The sequence below is a fragment of the Cydia fagiglandana genome, chromosome 12 (genome assembly GCF_963556715.1).
Source record: "Cydia fagiglandana chromosome 12, ilCydFagi1.1, whole genome shotgun sequence".
NCBI lineage: Eukaryota > Metazoa > Arthropoda > Insecta > Lepidoptera > Tortricidae > Cydia > Cydia fagiglandana.
In genome coordinates this window covers 18,414,140-18,435,212 of record NC_085943.1, presented here as the reverse complement: position 1 = coordinate 18,435,212, position 21,073 = coordinate 18,414,140, and the positions used below count along the sequence as shown (strand labels likewise).

Genomic DNA, 21,073 nt, shown 5'->3' with positions numbered 1-21,073 from the left:
AAGAAAACTAATTTCAGCGTTTTTGAAAATTCAACCCCTTAGGTGGTGAAAAAGGGGTTGAAAGTTTGTATGGATATCAAACATTTTTTGAGTGTGGGACTTGAATCTTTGTATTTAGGGATATTATTAGAAGACAGGAAAAGTAATTTCAGCGTTTTGTAAAATTCATCCCCTAACAGGGTTAAAAAGGGGTTGAAAGTTTGAATCCATTACAAATGGTTTTGAAACTTCTTAGAAAGGCATAATAGCCGATTACAAAAAAAAATGATTGCAACGTTTTTGGAATTTCAACCCCTAAGGGGGTTAAAAAGGGGATGGAAGTTCGTCTGCGGGTGCAAATTTTATTTTAAGCAAGGAACTTGAAACTTTGTAAAAACGTTTTAAATTAAAATACAAGAAAACTCATTTCAGTGTTTTTGAAAATTCATCCCCTAAGGTGGTGAAAAAGGAGTTGAAAATGGATATCAAACATTTTTTCGAGCGCGGGACTTGAATCTTTGTATGTGGGGATACTATTAGAAGACAATAAATGTAATTTCAGCGTTTTGTAAAATTCATCCCCTAACAGGGTTAAAATTTGTTTCAAAGTTTAAATCCATTACAAATGCTTTGAAAATTCTTAGAAAGGCATAATAGCCGATTACAAAAAAAAAAGTAATTGCAACGTTCTTGGAAATTCAACCCCTAAGGGGGTTAAAAAGGGGATGAAAGTTCGTCTTCAGGTGCAAATTTTATTTGAAGCTAGGAACTTGAAACTTTGTAAAAAGGTATTATATTAAAATACAAGAAAACTAATTTCAGCGTTTTTGAAAATTCATCCTTATGGTGGTGAAAACGGGGTTGAAAGTTTGTATGGATATCATGCATTTTTTCGAGCGCGGGATTTGAATCTTTGTATCTGGGTATATTATTAGAAGACAATAAAAGTGATTTCAGCGATTTGTAAAATTCATCCCCTAACAGGGTTAAAATGGGGTTCAAAGTTTGAATCCATTACAAATGCTTTGAAACTTCTTAGAAAGACATAATAGCCGATTACAAAAAAAGTAATTGCAACGTTTTTGGAAATTCAATCCCTAAGGGGGCTAAAAAGGGGATGAAAATTCGTCTTGGGGTGTAAATTTAATTTTAAGCTAGGAACTTTAACTTTTTGGAAAAAAGGTAATAAATTAAAAAAAACATGAAAAATAATTCAAGCATTTTTGAAAATCATCCCCCAAGGTGGTGAGAAAGGAGTTGAAAGTTTGTATGGAGATCAGATATTTTGTGAGTGCGGAATGCGGAACTTGAATCTTTGTATAAGGGCATAGGTACCTATTCCTCCTTGCGTCGTTATCCTCAGTAATGAGGGTCGTAACCTCCCTTCAGAATCACCTTCTCTTTCACAATTCCTCTCCATCTGGTTCTGTCCTTGGCGGTATGGAGAGCCTTGTGGACTGTGGAGTCAAGAGCGGTGCGGATCTGGTCGGACCAACGTATTGGACTGCATCCACGCCCAGGCCTTTTCCCATCCACTTTGCCTGTCACAAAAAGCTTTTCGAGGCTGTCACCGTCTTTCCTTGCTATATGTCCGAAGTACTCAAGGACTCTGCGTAGACATTCAGATGACAGCCGCGACGAGATCTTGAGTTCTCGCAGTATGGAAACGTTAGTCCGAAATGCTGTCCAGGGGATACGAAGCATCTTTCTCCAGCACCACATCTCGAAAGCGTCAGTGCGTTTGCGGTCAGCAGCTTTCAACGTCCACGTCTCAGGGCATAGGTACCTATTATGAGAATACAAAAAAAGTAATTTCAGCAACCAACATCAAAATCCACTTGACTTAAAACTTCATACAACTTGCTAAAAAAGAAAAGTACTTAATTTCAACATTGCTTGGATATGAAAATTATAGGTACTAAAGATGTAAAATGTTGAAGATAAGATTCCACGCGGACGAAGTCGCGGGCAACAGCTAGTATATAATACGAGTATGTAGGTACAATGTGGCATTCTGATTTAACAAAAAAACACGGAAAATAAACTAATCAAAACATTATGCTAATTTCGTGATTTGCATCGGAGACATAAATGTGTCTCTTCTCTTACAATGGGCCTACCGCGAAAATCGAAAATCTAAATTTCGTCATCTTGCTCAAGGTAGGTGAAAGTAATACATCTCTAGGCCACAGTTATTGTGGTTCACGAGAGCGGTCAACTCGCCTGCGTTCGATGAGCGTCGGGAACGCACGGCCACTTTGCACGCCGGCCTTGGCATTACACGGCCGTGGCAAACATCGCTAAGTATATAAATATTACCATGCCTGCCTAATCGATCGATTTTACATAAGTCATGATTTTGGGGCCCATCAGATTTTAGTCCGAGTGTCGATGTTGGACAGGTGACCCACATATATTTTAGTAAACTTTAAATACCTACATTATATGAATTATTTCTAGTTTGCTGAATGAATAATTTTACGTGAATAAACCCCCTTATTCATAAAACTTTATATTTAGTTAAATTGTGTTTTATACTTTTCTAACAAATAGGTAGGTACATAAGTCAAAATTTATCTATATAAAGACAAACGACTACTTATTAGCTAATTGAGCTTTGTAGCGCGTTTATGAATAAGGGGGTGAAAGTTTAATGTTTCTTTTAAACACGATGTTGTCTTACAATCTTATACAGGGTGTTTGGTACATCGTTTGCCAAATTAAAACGGCAGATAGGTTGAGTCATTTGCTATCTGCTCATGTCTAGAAAAAAATAATTGGCCATGTTTTTTTTACTACTGCTCAAGATAAAATATGAAATTTACGTAAAACTGGCATAGAACTGAAAAAAAATTAGCGCAAAATTAAAAATTTCTAGGCCTGGGAAGATAGCAAATGACTCAACCTATTTGCCGTTTTAATTTGGCAAATGATGTACCAAACAGACTGTATATTTCGGCGCGACAAAAGTTTCGGCAGTCTTTTGGCCAAAACATTACTTTTATGCCGAAACCGAAACCAAAATTTCGATCGAAACCAGCCAATATTTATATGGAAAATGTTACTGATTTAAAATCACGGTGATTTAATCACCAGACCCAAAACCCATTCTAGTTCACGATAGTATTGTTACCTACTTAATTGGCAAGAACATTATTTTTTTAAGACAAATATTGATTAGCTAACGAGCATGTAACGTTTTCTTCATCTAAACATGACTTGCAGAACAAATAATTATTTCCTACATATTGTTTATATTTATTTAGGTTAGGCCTTATTATCTAAAACCATATCTAAATTATTATTTGTTACCTACCATTTTCCATGCGTATAATGTGTTTTTTCTTTCAAATGTTATTTTATTTTAATTATAAAGTTTTATTTATGGATATTAAATTAAGTTGTCTTCCTAAGACTAAGAGGATGATAATATTTATAATCAGGTATTATGATCTTTTTATAAGTATCTTAGCAAAAGGTTTTGTAAATACAATGATCGTTAATCCAATATTTAATCACCATGAGATCATACAATAGATAACAATAATGAGTTTCCTGGTTCATTTTTTAATTCTTCGTTTTAATGACAAATGCGTGGAACATTTGCATAATGCCAGGTTAAATATTATGCAAATGGGATGAATTACGTCTGAATCTCTTAATAGTTACGATTGTCACATCATGTCGCAGATGTTAATTACAATGTTAATTATTAGAAAAGAATCAAACTTGTAACAAAGACAATAGAGTGTATAGAGGCGGATTGTCAAAGTAAATTATGTAGCCTCTGTAAAGGAGAATGGGCACTTTAGTATGGGCAGTGTCCCATGGATGTATACTGTTGAGATATATTTCGTTTTAAAGCTCTTAATCGTAGTATAATTTTATTGTATGGCACCAACCTTAGACAACTTGCAGGGACCGAGCTATATACAAAAAAAAGTTGCGCACATAAGCAGTTATTTTTCATAATACGCTTGATATAATAAGTTGTAGCGTATTTTAATAGAAAGAATATGAAAAATGGTTTATGGTTTTTGTATCAACACCAACGATAAAGTAATTAAAGGGTTTGAATGTACAGTTTTACAAAATCGTCATACTAAAAATTACTTGCTGTACAGCGGAAGCGAAATTTGGTATAGAAATAGTTTCAGTCTCGACACAGGACATAGGATGGTTTTTATAACCAAAAGCATCTTTTGAGGATGTGAAAAGTGGGGTGGAAGTTTGTATGAGGAGTCAATAACCGCTGAACCGGTTTAGGTGAAATTTAGGATGGTATACATCTGTGATTTAGATGAAAATGATACCTAACATGACTTCAAACTTTACCTTAAGCAGTATTTACCTCAGGAATTCAGTTTCGTCGACGAAGTTGAATTCCCCACATACTCCATTTCACAACTTTAAAGGATGATTATTGAGATATAAAGTATCTTATGTCCTGTCTTGGGACTCGAAATATCTGTATACCAAATTACAATTAAATCGGTTGAGCGGTTTAAGCTTGAAGAGGAATTTAAAAAAAAAGGTATTTGTTTAAAGTTCATATGTTTTTTCTAAGGAATGGTGTCAATGTGATACCAAAAATGAATTCAACACCCCCGATTTATACGAAAATGATACCAAACACGGCCTAGCAGCTTCACTAATGTAGATATCAAGATAAAATTGAAAGCCCTAAATAAACTTTCAAAAGCGGATATTTCAAAAACTATTCAAGATATCGAAAAACTTGACTGAATAAAACTTGTAACAAATTTTATCAGCTTTTGGTTTGTCTCAGTAGTCATGTCGCTAAGACGCAAAGTTTCCAAGATATCAATGAAAAACCGAAAAATTCGACCTTCTTACCCCCCTCTACCCCGCAGCACCGGGGCTACAGCCGGGGACTTTTGATATGTTTACCTCCTAACTAGTCTAAACAAAGTTACGGAGTCAAAAATTGTGTTCCTAGCATTTCCCTCTACAACGTTTTTTGAGCATTCATTTACTGACCTATGTAGTAGGTATCATAGGCACTGGTCCCACCGCGAGCTAGTAAGCTATGAGCTATCGGCTATAAACACGAACAAAAGATAAGCACTCCCGTGTAAATAAAAGAGACACGGCGATATTTATAGCTCACCGCTGGGCGAGTAACTATAAATATCGCCGTGTCTCTTTTATTTACACGGGGAGTGCTTATAGACCGGGAGATAGTGACACATTTTTCTGGGTCATTTGTACCAGTATGGCGGTTCGTCAGGGGTCTAAGCACGTAATGAAGGAAAGAAAAATGATGGTCATAGAGCTGGTACCGGCGGCCCAATCGCGTGGGCGTTAGTCGAACGTGTCGGATAAAATACGAGTGTCGAACGATTTGTTCCACAAAAATCCTCGTATTTTCCGATAGTCCATAAAAAAGAAGTAGGCGGTAGCGTAATGCCATACTTCTCCGGTGTGACTTACAGCCCGCCATACTGAGGCGAACACATTAATTTAAAAAAATCAATTCAACCATTTGTGCCAAGCTAATTTTTGCACAGGTGATCATCGTCAAGCAGCCATTCATGGACATCACCATGCCATACTTTTCGGACGGTTCCAAATGGCCGCCGCAAAGAAGTTAATTTTTTTTTATTTGCTAAACGATTTGTACCAGTATTGCATTTAAATTTTTGGAAAGTATTTGATAAAATGTGACCGTTATTATAATTGCCATACTTATAGTAGGGGGAAAAAGTGCTGCCATACTTGAAAAACTTATTTAATCGACACGTTTCAAAAATACGACTATGTATACGTAAAATAATTTTTTACAGCATGGCATCTTCATATTCTGTTTGTTTGGATACAATTATACCTAAAAAAAAATATTTCAGATTATAACTACGGGGCGGACGACTGTGAGACTTAAGCCAAGACTTAAAACAAAAAACAATTTTTTGACGATTTGTACCAGTATGGCATTTGGATTTTTGGAAATTATATGATGCAATGTGACCATTATTATATTTGCCATACTTCTAATAGGGGGAAAAAGAGGCACCATACTTGAAATAAAATAAAAATATTGTACACATTTGCCACCTCCTACAAGTAAGGCATTATGAGATTTCCATTTATGATCACACAGTAAGTCTTGAAACAAAATTACAAGATGGTACAAATCGTTTAGCAATAAAAAAAAAATTAACTCCTTTGCGACGGTATGGCGGCCATTTGGAACCACCCGAAAAGTATGGCATGGTGATGTCCATGAATGGCTGCTCGACGATGATCACCTGTGCAAAAATTAGCTTGGCACAAATGATTGAATTGTTTTTTTTTAATTAATGTGTTCGCCTCAGTATGGCGGGCTGTAAGTCACACCGGAGAAGTATGGCATTACGCTACCGCCTACTTCTTTTTTATGGACTATCGAAAAATACGAGGATTTTTGTGGAACAAATCGTTCGACACTCGTATTTTATCCGACACGTTCGACTAACGCCCACGCGATTGGGCCGCCGGTACCAGCGCTATGACCATCATTTTTATTTCGTTCATTACGTACTTAGACCCCTGACGAACCGCCATACTGGTACAAATGACCCAGTAAAATGGGTCACTATCTCCCGGTCTATTATCTTTTGTTCGTGTTTATAGCCGATAGCTCATAGCTTACTAGCTCGCGGTGGGACCAGTGCCTAAATGTAGTGTAGCTACATAATTTACTAAGACAGTAGGTAACTCTCTATTTGAAATTCTCTTTGCTTGTAATAAACAAACAAACAAGAACCGAATGAGGTGTCTCACGTCAATCCCACTCAAAAATGATGTACTTAACAAAAACATATTATTATAGCCAAAAAATATAGGTAAGTTTAAACAGACCGGTATCCACAAACAGTATGACGCGTATATCAGCCTTCCATCATCTAGAAGTTCTAGAACGTACCTAATGTAATTTTTTGGACTTCACCGATAGTTTAGTAAGCGCCACTTGCAACATCCCACTAACCCGGGGTTAACTGGTTAAGCCGTTAACCCCGTGTCAAATTGTACTGTGGTAACCATGGTGGCATAGTGCAAGTGGCACTAAGACTATTTGCCGGTATATAAATAAATAAATAATAAATAAATAAATATTATAGGACATTCTTACACAGATTGACTAAGTCCCACAGTAAGCTCAAGAAAGCTTGTGTTGTGGGTACTCAGACAACGATATATATAATACACAAATACTTAAATACATAGAAAACACCCATGACTCAGGAACAAATATCTGTATCATCATACAAATAAATGCCCTTACTGGGATTCGAACCCAGGACCATCGGCTTCGCAGGCAGGGTCACTACCCACTAGGCCAGACCGATCATCGTCAAGTAGTTATTTGATGATGTAAGTATATAATGACTGAATACACAATCACATCACATGGTTCCAAGTACGATCATGGAAAGGAAACTTATTTGCATCCATGTGCGCGTAAAAAACAATTGTCTTATTTAGCAACAGTATAATGGATCCCATACTTATATCGAATGTAATTTGAGTCATTAAGTGGCCTATAATGATGAGTTTACATGGCCTTTCAACCGTGATGTTATTATGAAAAGTTACTGTTTATAATCTTGCCTCATTATCCCTGACTCTGACACGTGTATATGGGCTTTTAAATCTTGCTTTTCCGGTTTTCTGTCTGCTCCTAATTTACTTTATCATCAGTCAAAATAATCACTGTATTAATAGTAATTATTATATTCAGGGGTTTCAACTGCCTGCCTGTCAAACGAATACCTAAGTTTGATCCAAATTAAATATAATATTAAAATAACAAGTACATAGAGGCTCCACTCCTTTATGAATGTTCTGAGATTGCGAATCTATAGTTATTCGCTAGTAAGACAAATTGTCACATGAAACTCTAAGCCCTCAAATGGTAGATGTCCTATAAAAAAAGTTAGGCAAGAAATCAGGCTCATAGATACATTAACACATATGTATGTAGTTGGCGACACAACAGTTTTCACATATTTTGGTGTAGGATTCAGTAGATTCCCACGGAACCGTCGAAACACCACACACACCTTTTAGCCAGAAATCCGAGTTCACAGTGGTTCTATGGATCTATAGGATAATAAAATAATTTTCGACTGTCGAACTGGGCCCCCTGTACTTTATGCTTAATATCTACTATACAAGCGTCATATCCTTCCAGGACCGTGGCAACATTGATGGCGGGTGACCAGGAGATACTCATCCACCAGCTGGACGACCCGACGCTGGAGCATTTCGTGTTTTACGACCTCCTCAAGGCGTTCTCACTGCAGGCAGACTATTGGCTGAACGACCTTGAGAATTATCCAGAAGGACACGTCATCATCATGGACATTAAGGACTACAGCCTCAGAATGCTGCCCAAATGTAACATAATGTTCTTTAGGGATTTCCTACTTTTTTTACTGGTAAGTTCGTAGTCATAATATTACATTCGTATAGTTGGTCCTTATAGCTCAGACATCATAAGCCTAAAAACCGGCCAAGTGCATGTTGGACCACACATTATGGAATGGATGAAAGCATTTTTAGGGTTCCGTACCTCAAAAGGAAAAAACGGAACCCTTATAGGATCACTCGTGCGTCTGTCTGTCCGTCACAGCCAATTTGCTCCGAAACTACTGGACCAATTAAGTTGAAATTTAGTACACATATGTAAGTCTGTGACCCAAAGACGAATATGTAACGTCAACAAATTAATTTTAAACATAAGGGCTACTTTTGGGGGGTAAAAGATAAAATTTAAAAACAAAGTTTTGTAAACTATGTTGTGTTACATATCAAACGAAAGAGCTCATTGTTAGAATCTCAAATATATTTTTTTTATAAATTTACAATAAAAAATTTAGAATTTATTAAAGAAATAAGACTAAAAATGACCATTCCCCGCCCTCTATCTCCGAAACTACAGGGTCTAAAATTCTGAAAAAATTACTCATAATAGTCCTTTACCTAACGATGACAGGAAAACCTGTTAGAAATCTACAGTCAAGCGTGAGTCGGATTTAAGAACAAAAATGCGGTTTAGGTTTTTTAGGGACACAGCCGCGATGGTTTAAGTGAAACGTGATGTAGACAGCTATTTGCGAAGGCCCTAGGCCGATATCCGCATAAGGCCGAAGGCCCGAAGCGTCCCGAAGAGGCGTGCCATTCCGACTCACGCTTGAAGCTAACTTCAAGCATGAGTCGGAATGACGACAAAAAATGCGACTATAGTTAGACCGTAAAAAGTCTGCAGCGATTTTGATAGCCCACGCAGTGCAAGTGTCATATTAAACGTCAAACTTCTATGAAATTATGACGTATTAATAACACTTACACTGCGTGGGCTATCATATCCGCTGCAGACTTTTATTGGTGTGACTATAGGCTGTATCTGGCACACAGCCGCATTGGTACAAGTGTAGTACTGATTGATTAGGTTACTATTGTTACGTGTTTTAAAAAGCACTAAACAGGGTGGCCAAAAATTAACTAAGTGTATTCCCGTTGCCAACGTGCAACCCCCAAATTGCGAGGAAAAATTTGGCTGTTTCATACATTTTGGCTGGTCCGTTTTCGACGGGAGGATACATTTATTTCGCGATTTCGGGGTTGGGGTCCCATAGTAAAAGTTGTAAAGCTCAGTATAATCCGAAAACCTCCCCGGCTACGGGAATGCACTTATTTTTTGGCCACCCTGTAGGTATTATCTCTCTTCGGCCTTTTAAAACACTTGCGGAAGTTGTAGGAAGCGTGACTCGTCGGACGCTCCGAGCTATCAGCCCTAGGCGGAGCTCGGTCTTCAGTCTTCGCATTTGGACACCTTGTACTACTGTTCGGCATTTAATCTTCCTATCTAAGCTACTTTGCATAGTTGCAGAGATAATATAAGCCACCACGCCAGAAAACTTCATGTTACATCTGGTTTTTGATTGACCCATTCGGGTTTTTCAAGACGTTTCACTCACGTCACGTTTGATGTACAAAAAAAAATTGTTGAAAATTGTGTGATGTACGGAACCCTTGAAACGCGAGTCCGAACTCGCACTTGACCAGTTTTTTGACTCCTGGCCGCGTAGCCAAGATGCCGATCGCTTACGCTCCGTAGCGATCGAAACGCAACTGTCACTGTCGCACTAATATGAAAGAGTGATAGAGAAACATAATGGTTTTCGTTGTCGAAGCGATAGCGATTGTAACCTTGGCTAGGCCGGCTGAACCGGAATGACTTCCGACGGGCACACGAGATTTACCGCCTAAAAAACTGGAAATAAGTTTTCTCTGGACTAATCTTAAGAGTCATAGTTTTTCCTCTGGGTTGGAATGTCAAATGGCAGTTGCTTTTGAAATAACTAATTGTAAGTAGGTACCGTAAAACGGGGTGAGTAGGTTTCGCGGGGAGAGGTGGGCTATGAATAGGGAGAGAAGGTTTGAGAGGTGGTGAGAAGGGATTTTAAGGCTACTGCTACAAAAATAATGTATTCCAATTTAAAATGGAGCTATAGTAATACGCATAATAAAAAAAAATCGATCCATCAATCTTCCAAAATCACCTTTGTATGAAAACCCCTCTCACCCCAAATACGAGGCACTACGGGGTCAGGTGGGTTTTCCTCTTTATCGTCAAAGTTATGAAATGGAACTACCTAAAATAAATTAAAAACTAAAATACAAACGCACGGAACACTTATTATACATATACACCATTCAGTTTTCATATATTATGTAAAAATAAAATGTTATCTAGGTTTGAATTTCAGTTTTGACCGTACTCACCCCATTTTACGGTACCTAGTTCGTTTTCGTAAAAACCAAATTTGTAACTCAATGTGGCAAATAGGTATTGTTATAGCATAGACAAAGAAGATTGTAGTTAGCTTTCTAACTAAAAGCTGGGAAATATAGGTAGGTATTTAATTTGAAACGTGACGCTGCATTAGGTTCTAGCGAACATAGGTGTTTTATTACATTGTAGAACTATTAGTGTTGTATGTTGCAAAGTTATATCTTGTGCATACAAATAAACACGGGCACATCCTTTGACTACAAAATGAAATTTGAATTCTCAGCGCACATTACACATTACACAAGCCACATTGCAATATCCTTGAATGAACAATCTATGTACAATATGTACATAGTACCTACATCCCTTCTGTTGTCTCATTTGCTAAACAAATAGTTTGTAAAGTTAGTGTTTGTATGTCACATTTATAAAATTTTATTAAGTTGCCATAGAATCACGCGTGGACCACGCTAAGGTTTCATAGTTAAGTGGTACGTCAACAATGGCGTCCCTATGTGAAGTCCGCTCCTCACTCAAGCGCGAATCGCGGCGCGTAGCCGCGAACGCGAGTCTGGAGTCGATTTCGCTGATCTGCGATCTCGACTCCACACTCGCGTTCATGACTTCGCGCCGCGTTTCGCGCACGAGTGTGGAGCGGGCTTAATATCAAATCAGGCAACTACGGCCCATAATAGATACACATACACTACATACCTTAAAAACTAACTTACATGGTAAATTTAATTAATGGGCAGAGAGTTAAAATTCCATAAACTCAAAGTGATGTATGCCAGCTGATATGCCAGTGTTTGATATTTCGCATTGCAGGAAGCCATGCCAGTCCGAGTGAAGTCCGTGAACGTGATCAACTACCCGTCGTACTACGAGAAACTTTTCGCACTAGTCAAGCCCGTCCTGCCAGCGTACATCATTGATGTGGTAAGTTGACTTTTCTAATGGGGAAAGCTATTAAGAGTGCTATTACATTTCGGGGTTGAGCGAGTTTAGGTATTTTACGCGCTGCGGCAGGCCGTGAGAGCTCAGTATTCCGATCCCTTCTACCACACTCGCACTACAATGATGGATTAAACATTCTTGATCCTTCGCGAAGCATATTGAAATCAACCATAACAACACTAACTGTACTTAACTTGTAAAGTCCTAAAACTGTTATTTGATAAGTACGAAAATACTAAATGCAGTGCAAATGTACATAGGGGCTGTTCATAAATTACGTCATCTATTTTTGACCCATCCCTCAAATCATCCAAAAATCATGCTTCGGATGACACTGTTTCCTCCTACGTCATGCTACCATCATCCGATGTCCAGACTCCCCCCCCCCCTCCTCCCATTTGAAACGACGTAATTTATGAATAGCCCCATACTCGTACTTATGAACGTATATTACTCGAAAGAAATTATAGGTACTCGCTTATTTACAAGAAACAAGTTACAAGAAACTGAAGATACACAGGGTCTGATGATGGAGCTGGAAGGTGGCCACGGGTACCAGTCTCTCATGTAACTAAACAATTTCGTGTTTGGGCTCGTTTGATTCGTCTCAACAAGATCTTTGACACAAGACAGTACTCAGGGTCTGATGATGGAGCTGGAAGGTGGTCACCATTACCAATCAACCATACAACTAAACCACATCGTGTTTAGGCTCGTTTTATTCATCTCAACAAGATCTTTGACACTAGGTGATACTCAGAGTCTAATGATGGAGGTGGAAGTTGGTTACCGGTACCAATCAACCATGCAACTAAACCACTTCATGTTTAGGCTCGTTTGACTAGTCTCAACAAGATCTTTGACACTAGGTGATACTCAGAGTCTGATGATGGAGCCGGAAGGTGGTCATCGGTACCAATCAACCATGCAACTAAACCACTTCATGTTTAGGCTCGTTTGATTAGTCTCAACAAGATCTTTGACACTAGGTGATACTCAGAGTCTGATGATGGAGCTGGAAGGTGGTCACCGGTACCAATCAACCATGCAACTAAACCACTTCGTGTTTAGGCTCGTTTGATTCGTCTCAACAAGATCTTTGACACTAAACACTGATTTAAACTTTCACGATTATTAAACATTATCAAACTGCACAACGGGACTTAATCGCGTATTTAAGTTTTAAGATTTACCTCCGACGTTTCGAGGTAAATCTTAAGGTTTTAATTGTCAAATTAGATTCTCTAAATTCTTCTAAACAACGAAGCCATACATTTACTCAGTTTTAAGCTCAGCTCGCGAGGTCTACAGCTCACAGAGCCACTAGTCTATAAATTTTCTTGGCCACATTTTACGAGTAAGTCTGTACTTAGTTCACAAAAATTTTGTATTATACACTTACACAATACACATGCACTGACCAGAATTGAAACGTTGTTTATCAGTTTGAACGTTCAAACTGATAAACAAGACCAAGTGCGGGTAGTTCGAAAAACTCGCGCGGCTAGAAGATGTTGATGTCAACTTGAGCCAGTCTTCTCCGAGACCACGGGGACAACGCCGTCCTCGAAACGTCGGAGGTAAATCTTAAAACTTAAATACGCGATTAAGTCCCGTTGTGCAGTTTGATAATCTTTGACACTAGGTGATAAACCAAACACGAAGCCCAAACACGAAGTGGTTCAGTTATGTGATAGACTGGTACCCGTCGCCACCTTCAAGCTCCATCATCAGACTCTGAGTAGTATCTTGTGTCAAAGATCTTGTTGCGACGAATCAAACGAGCCCAAACACGAAGTGGTTCAGTTACATGGTAGACTGGTACCCGTGGCCACAGTCCAGCTCCATCATCAGACCCTGAGTACTAACTTGTGTCCAAGGTCTTGTTGAGACGAATCAAACGAGCCCAAACATGAAGTGGTTCAGTTACATGATAGCAGTGTTGGCAAAAAATCAATTCGTTTCAAAAATCAACTTGTTTCCGAGGGAAATATTGAGAGATGTCCTTTTTTGGGACATTTCTAGAAATTACCCGATTGCGTTTAAAATCGATATCTGAGGTAAACAGAGGTTTCTAAACATTTTTTCAACTGCAATATTGCATCGATATCTGAGGTGCAAAATATGGTTTCAACGGCAATATTTAGATTCTACACTTTAGCCGCGTACTTACTTTACTACCTGCATTACGCCACCCTGCTAAAAAAAGGTCATTTCTCGGTATTGCCGTCAGAAACATGTTTCGAAACCTTTGGGCACCTCAGATATCGATTTTGAACGCAATCGGTTAATTGGAAGAAATGTCCCATAAATGTCCAGAAAAAAAAGGAAACTCCGTCTGTATTGCCGTCGGAAACATGTTACGGAACCTTTGGAAATCTCAGATATCGTTTTAAAGTGCCAACGATCAATTTAAAAAAATGTCCCGAAATGGAAGGGACATCCTTCAATACTGACGTCAGAAACATTTTTCGCGACCTATGGTCGACATCGATTACGAATATGAACGTAATTGGCGAATTTCGAAAAATGTCCCTATAAGTCAATACTGACATCAGGAACATGTTTTCGAACCTCTGGGAACCTCAGATATCGACTTTAAGTCTAGTAAGTAAGTCCCTAAAAAGGACACCTTTGAAAACTAATCTTAGGGAAGGGAAAGGGACCCTAGGTTAATCTAGATTGAGAATTGATTTAATCCGAATTGAGGATTGATGCGTTAATTCCAATTGATTCAATCGGATTGACGCGTCAATCAGAATTAAATCAATTCGAATTGATCAATTCGGATTGACGCGTCAATTCGATTGATCAATCCGGATTGATTTAGTTCAGATTGATGCCAACACTGCATGATAGACAGGTACCCGTCGCCACCTTCGAGCTCCATCATCAGATCCTGAGTACTATCTTGTGTCAAAGAGTTTGTTGAGATGAATAAAACGTGCTTAAACACGAAGTGGTTCAGTTACATGATAGACTGGTACCCGTGGCCACCTTTCAGCTCCATAATCAAACCTTGTGTATCTTCAGTGTCAAAGATCTTGTTGAGACTAATCAAACGAGCCCAAACACGAAGTGGTTTAGTTGCATGGTTGATTGGTACCGGTGACCACCTTCCGGCTCCATCATCAGACCCTGAGTACTATCTTGTGTCAAAGATCTTGTTGAGACGAATAAAACGAGCCTAAACACGAAGTGGTTTCGTTGCACGGTTGATTGGTACCGGTGACCACCTTCCGGCTCCATCATCAGACCCTGAGTACTATCTTGTGTCAAAGATCTTGTTGAGACGAATAAAACGAGCCTAAACACGAAGTGGTTTAGTTGCATGGTTGATTGGTACTGGTGACCACCTTCCGGCTCCATCATCAGACCCTGAGTACTATCTTAAGTCAAAGATCTTGTTGAGCCGAATCAAACGAGCCCAAATACGAAGTGGTTTAGTTGCATGGTTGATTGGTACCGGTGACCACCTTCCGGCTCCATCATCAGACCCTGAGTACTATTTTGTGTCAAAGATCTTGTTAAGACGAATAAAACGAGCCTAAACACGAAGTGGTTTAGTTGCATGGTTGATTGGTACCGGTGACCACCTTCCGGCTCCATCATCAGACCCTGAGTACTATCTTGTGTCAAAGATCTTGTTGAGACGAATGCGAATCTAACGAGCCCAAACACGAAGTGGTTTAGTTGCATGATTGATTGCTACCGGTGACCACCTTCCGGCTCCATCATCAGACCCTGAGTACTATCTTGTGTCAAAGATCTTGTTGAGACGAATAAAACGAGCCTAAACACGAAGTGGTTCAGTTGCATGGTTGACTGGTACTGGTGACCACCTTCCGGCTCCATCATCAGACCCTGAGTACTATCTTAAGTCAAAGATCTTGTTGAGCCGAACCAAACGTGCCCAAACACGAAGTGGTTTAGTTGCATGGTTGATTGGTACCGGTGACCACCTTCCGGCTCCATCATCAGACCCTGAGTACTATCTTGAGTCAAATAAATACATATAGAATGTCAGGTCGTTTCAAATATTTTTAATCCTGTCCGGTAGTTTATTAAACTGTACCATTATAAATTATAATACTATAAAAACAGTGCTAGGATCAAAGTCTCTCGTTGCGGTTTTCACGCACACAGTATAGCGTTTTACACGGCGCCCGCCGCACACAATGATAAAAAACCTCGTCGTCGCCGTTGAAAATGTGCGGAGCCGACCGACACACGTCCTGCCTGTACAAGCTCTGCCGCGGCACTGAGCTGGCGAGCGCGCGTCATCGGTAATATAGAGTAGTTTTCAAAAAAATGCCAAAAAATTATAGTAGAATTTCATAAACACTAATGTATACCAACAGTATAAGCAAACGTTGCAGATTGCTTGAGTATGAAAATGACTTCAATATTAAGTAGATTTTCGTAGAAATTGACACTTGTTTCGGAGAGAAAATTGAGTTCGTTTTACTTTGATTTTCTCTTTCTCAAAGGTATGTAGGAAAAATATCGTTTGATATGCCTAAAGTACAGGGTATTAGTAATACAAAATAGCCAGGTTTAGCAGAGTAAACTTCTCAACATTTCCAAATAAGAGCTTGCCGTTCAGTGCTTCACGGGGTTTTTCGGAAACGACCATCAGAAAAAAATTCATTACTAATTTAATAAGTCCTTTTTCTAATATTTACAACGATATTTAAAAAGATAAGAAGACGCTTTTACTGGAACAAGTACTCATTGTTTCTAATAATGAGCACAAAGTCCTGAATTTCGTCGACTAGTATCATCAATTTTGCATTATTTCGACTTTTCTTGTAAGAGCGCTCTTAAATACTGTAGGTACCAGTAGTTTACATTTTCATTGATTGCGTAACATGACGTAGGTACGCGGTTGCGTTAAGTCTCATTTTATATGGGATTTTGAGTTTCTAAAACGTCCTGCCTGGCGCGTTGTTCAAAATTCCATACAAAATGGGACTTAACGCAAACGCGTATGTCACGTCACGCTATCGAATGAAATTCAAAAATTCAATTTAAGTAGAGCAAATGTAGCGCGCGTGTAAGCGTGTTGCTCCGAAACGAGGTATACTTACGCGCAGAAAACACACACACACACTTTGTTCCGTCAAATTCGGTGCAAAGTTAGCTTAGGCGGACTCCATCAGAGAGAAATGAAGAACATTACACTTCAAATTCAATTATCGCAATAGCCGAATTCGTCGTCATTTACTGCAGGGAACAAACATGGTCGGCTCGTATGGCCTTGCGCAAATGCAGTTGCTGTTTTTTTAACAATGCACGTACACATTAGAGGTCACTTGTAACTGTGTAAGTGTTAAGACACATCAAATCCATCTAGGTCAGCTTTCGCCTTTCAAAGTCATGTAACTGAAACTTAATTTTGAATGCTTATCCAAGAATTTAAATAATGATATTTAGGCATGAGGTACTTTAAAGGTAATTAAAATATAAATAACAAGAGCTCTATTCAGATATAACAATTTATTATGACTTTGATTTGAACTGGCTTTGACGACCTTGAAGATCGTTCGCGCTGAATAGTGCATATTATTATGAAATTAAGTGAAAATCGTGCGTGAGATGCGCGCTAATTACCAAGATCGTCACGGTCGTATCAAAACAAGATCAAAACCATAACAAATTGTAAAATTTGTAGCAGGCTCCAAATTATTTCTTTTCGACGACCGCATGTTCCTCCAGCGTGAAAAAACGCACACTCAATAGTCAATATGATCTCTACATAATTTCATTGTTAGGTAGAGTCTGTGCGGAAAGAGAAGAGTCGTAGAATGTATGGGGCCCAATATATTCCACGATTCTTCTCTTTACGAACAGACTCTAAATACTTATTACTATTTCAGGGTTACTTTCTGCTATTTTTTGGTAGTCTTTTGTTTTCCTTTAAGTTGTTTGGACGCCTTTCTCTTTCAATCCCTTAAATATTTCTTTAAAAATTGCAGTTTAAAGCAATCTGTTTTGGGCTAACTGCAGGACAATTTAGACTGGGATAATTTCAACTAAATCGAAATATCTTCCATGTTTTACATTATTAACTATCTAGGTATCTAATAACTATCGTAATGGACCTAGTTTTCCCTTCTGGCTTTTCGTAAAATGCAGTACTTGCGCTATTCTTCAGTTTAGATATTAAATGTCACGCGTTAGAAAAATCACCATGAGACCTCTATAGTAACCGAGAATTCTCGGAATTAAGTAGCCAGGTTCCTTTAGGTTGAAACCCAAGAAGCATTAAGAAAAAAGATGATATATGGAGTTTATTTTTGTACATCTACAAGTACGCGGGGACTTGCCAGGTTATCATGAGCTTAATCTGTATTTTCCATGTTCAGATCAAGTTCCATCCGGACCAGAGCAGTCTGCACAAGAGCGTCCGCAAGCAATACCTGCCGTCAGAGTACGGCGGCGAGGCGGGCAGCATGCGGGCACAGCACTGCGACTTTGTTAAGAAGATACAAGACAAAAGGTATAGATCAAGGCTCTCCAAATCCGGCCCGCGAGGCGTTACAATCCGGCCCGCCGACACCCAAAGCGTCCGGCCCGCGGGAGCCAGGCGCCAGGGGTTGAGCCCTAATATTAGCAGCAACCAGATCCCCCCCTTCCAGCGCCGACGGTTGCCCGCGCGAAAGTTTCGGAGGCTCAATATGGACCTTAGGTAAAAAAGTTTGGAGATCCCTGGTATAGACAGCACAACTGGAGTTTTCTTGAACCCACGATTTTTGATCACCACACCACATATGAAAGGTTAAAATCATCATCCATCACCACTTTAGCCTCCAGTCGCCCACTGCTGAGCATACGCCTCTCTTCGTGTACGCCACTTATCCCGGTCCTGGGCTAGTCTCATCCATAACTGTCCCGCGATTTTTCGAATGTCATCCACCCAACGAGCCAACGGACGCCATCGCCAGGCGCTTCTTTCATCCGAAAGCGGCCACCAATCCGTCAACATTTTGGTCCACCTGCCATCACTCTGCTTGGCAACATGTCCCGCCCAATTCCATTTCAGCTTGGTAATGACGTCACCCACGTCTCGCACCTTGGTGCGGCGTCGGATCTCAACATACAAAACGATAAAACAAATAGCGAAATTCATAAACGGTGCATTCTTACAGACTGCCTTAGACAAGCGAAAGTAGTTACTGTTGTTGTAGGTACTTACTTATAGGTTAAGTCATTTTCTTCCTTAAGGGAAAATCTTCATCAATACATTGTTAACCTACCTTTGTACTTCATTGTTACGTAACAACTTCCCATTGTTGTCTTGTAGTACATCTAGATATTCTAAGCATACTAGCTGTAGCTATATCGGCCATAGGCTCGATTTATAACTGGATCTATAAGAACAGGTCATAGGAACCTGACCTGATGCTTATATTGCGTCTTTACTTTATATTACTTTAACTCCAGAGCTCCAAGTATACAAGGTGGCTAAAAAATAACTGCATTCCCATTGCCAGGTTTTGGGATTATACCTACTGAGCAACTTTTACTATGGGACCAAGCCCGAAATTGCGAAGAAAAATTTACCCTCCCATATAAAATGGACCAGCCAAAATGTATGATGACACACCCTTTTTTTTCAAACAATGCGCCAAAAGTATCTACTTTTGGCGCGTTGTTTCATCTGCTATTTTTGGTGCTGACTGTACTTATAGCCTAATATAATATTAAACATGTAGACAGGTCTGTGTTTGTATTCATGTCATAAAATTAATAACAGATTTTTTTTTTCAGAGATTTTTACAAGAATGAGAATCTCTGGAAGGCTGACCTGAAGAAGAAACCGAAAGGAATTGAGAGCGCCATGACTGGATCTTTCAAGACACTGTCTATTGACTAGGCTTCATTTTTTGGTGCATATTAGAGTCCTACCTATGTTTGAGAAACAGCATCATGTGGCCCAAAGGCCAACTGCAGAGAAATCTTTAAAAAACCTAACTATAATATTATAACGGACGATGTTTTTTTCTACGGCTCAAAAGAAATCCTGGAACATAAATTAAATGGTAATTATTATGAAGAGTCCTTTTTAGACTCAGGGCTAATTAGTTAGTTCATTTGTCCTAAAAATATTTAGAATGAGCATTACGAAGATGTAATAAATAAATAACTAAGTAGTGATTCGGTGTTGTATGTATTACATATTTGAGCTTACAAAAGGATTTCCTTGAAAAATATTTATATTATATATAACTGTTGTTTTTTGTGAGTCAATTCATGGCCGTAATCTGGGAGCCTATAGTCAAGATGACAATCGTACAAACACCAAATTGGTACCAATATTTGGCGACTGTATCCAACCAAAACGTAATTATATTTCTGGTACACCTGTGTGTGAAATTCGGCTTTTTAGGTTTTGATTAATAACTGACATGCCATAAGGTAGGTGGGGTAACACTAACATAGTTTATTTTCCTTGGGGCAAGACAAACAGTATGAGGATTCCATACAAGTGATAGTCTTACCCCACCTATCTTTAGATAGTGACTTATCTCAGGCGATTGGTAAATAAATAATTAAATTGCGGCATTTGCACGATGATTTTATAGCCGATGGTAGTTTTGGGACCAAAACTAGTCCTCCTGACGACTGGGTATCGACATTTGCTAGTACGAGTATGTACTTATAAATTAAACTCTGTCAAGTTGACAATAAAACAAAACTTGATTGGGACCTATGTACTATTGTGTAGGACGCCGGTCGTTTAGTAAAACGGGAGATTTAGGTATAGTTATTAGATTCCTTTTTTAGTTTAAATAGCAAAGTTGTTTCGAATGTATGCAACTCTCTTGAAAAGATGAGGTTGAGGTTACTGCAACTGGTTGTGAATTTAATTTTAACTAAGTATAAGGAAACATCAGAACTTAACCGTGTGCATCTCTGTATTAAATCTTTACGATGTCTTGTTTAGTAATAGTGAAGTATATTTATTTTATTTTGCAGTAATTCGTAGAGCAGATTCACTTCTAAAACATTTATTGATTAGTTTTTCAAAAGAAATAAACTGTTTATTTTTTTTTTACTTCTAGAAAACGGTTACTTATTAGATCTTATGGACCAACTAAAGTAATTGATTAAAGAAGAGCACATTGTTACCATAATTTAGATTAAGCGTCTCAATTCTCAGAAAAAACTTTTTTCTGAAAATTGAAAAGCCGCGCTTAGCAGAAAAATGTCAATTACCTAGGTATCTGTATTGCAAATTACTAGATAGATTAACTATCATAGTTTCCACTGAAATAAACGAGAATAAACTTGTGCGCTGTCTTATGTGTTTATTCAATTCTATGCTTTTTC

General features: G+C 38.7%; 1 protein-coding gene across 1 annotated transcript in view; it reads left to right on the top strand.

Moving 5' to 3' along the window:
* LOC134669697 (alpha-tocopherol transfer protein-like) overlaps positions 1–21,042 on the top strand; it is a 34,502-nt gene extending 13,460 nt beyond the window's left edge. The window contains exons 4-7 of the mRNA XM_063527375.1: positions 8,174–8,420; positions 11,609–11,719; positions 18,106–18,239; positions 19,511–21,042. Coding sequence (XP_063383445.1) covers positions 8,174–8,420; positions 11,609–11,719; positions 18,106–18,239; positions 19,511–19,616 — 598 coding nt within the window. The 3' untranslated portion in view covers positions 19,617–21,042. The remainder of the gene's footprint in view (positions 1–8,173; positions 8,421–11,608; positions 11,720–18,105; positions 18,240–19,510) is intronic.
* The last annotated feature ends 31 nt before the right edge of the window (positions 21,043–21,073 follow it).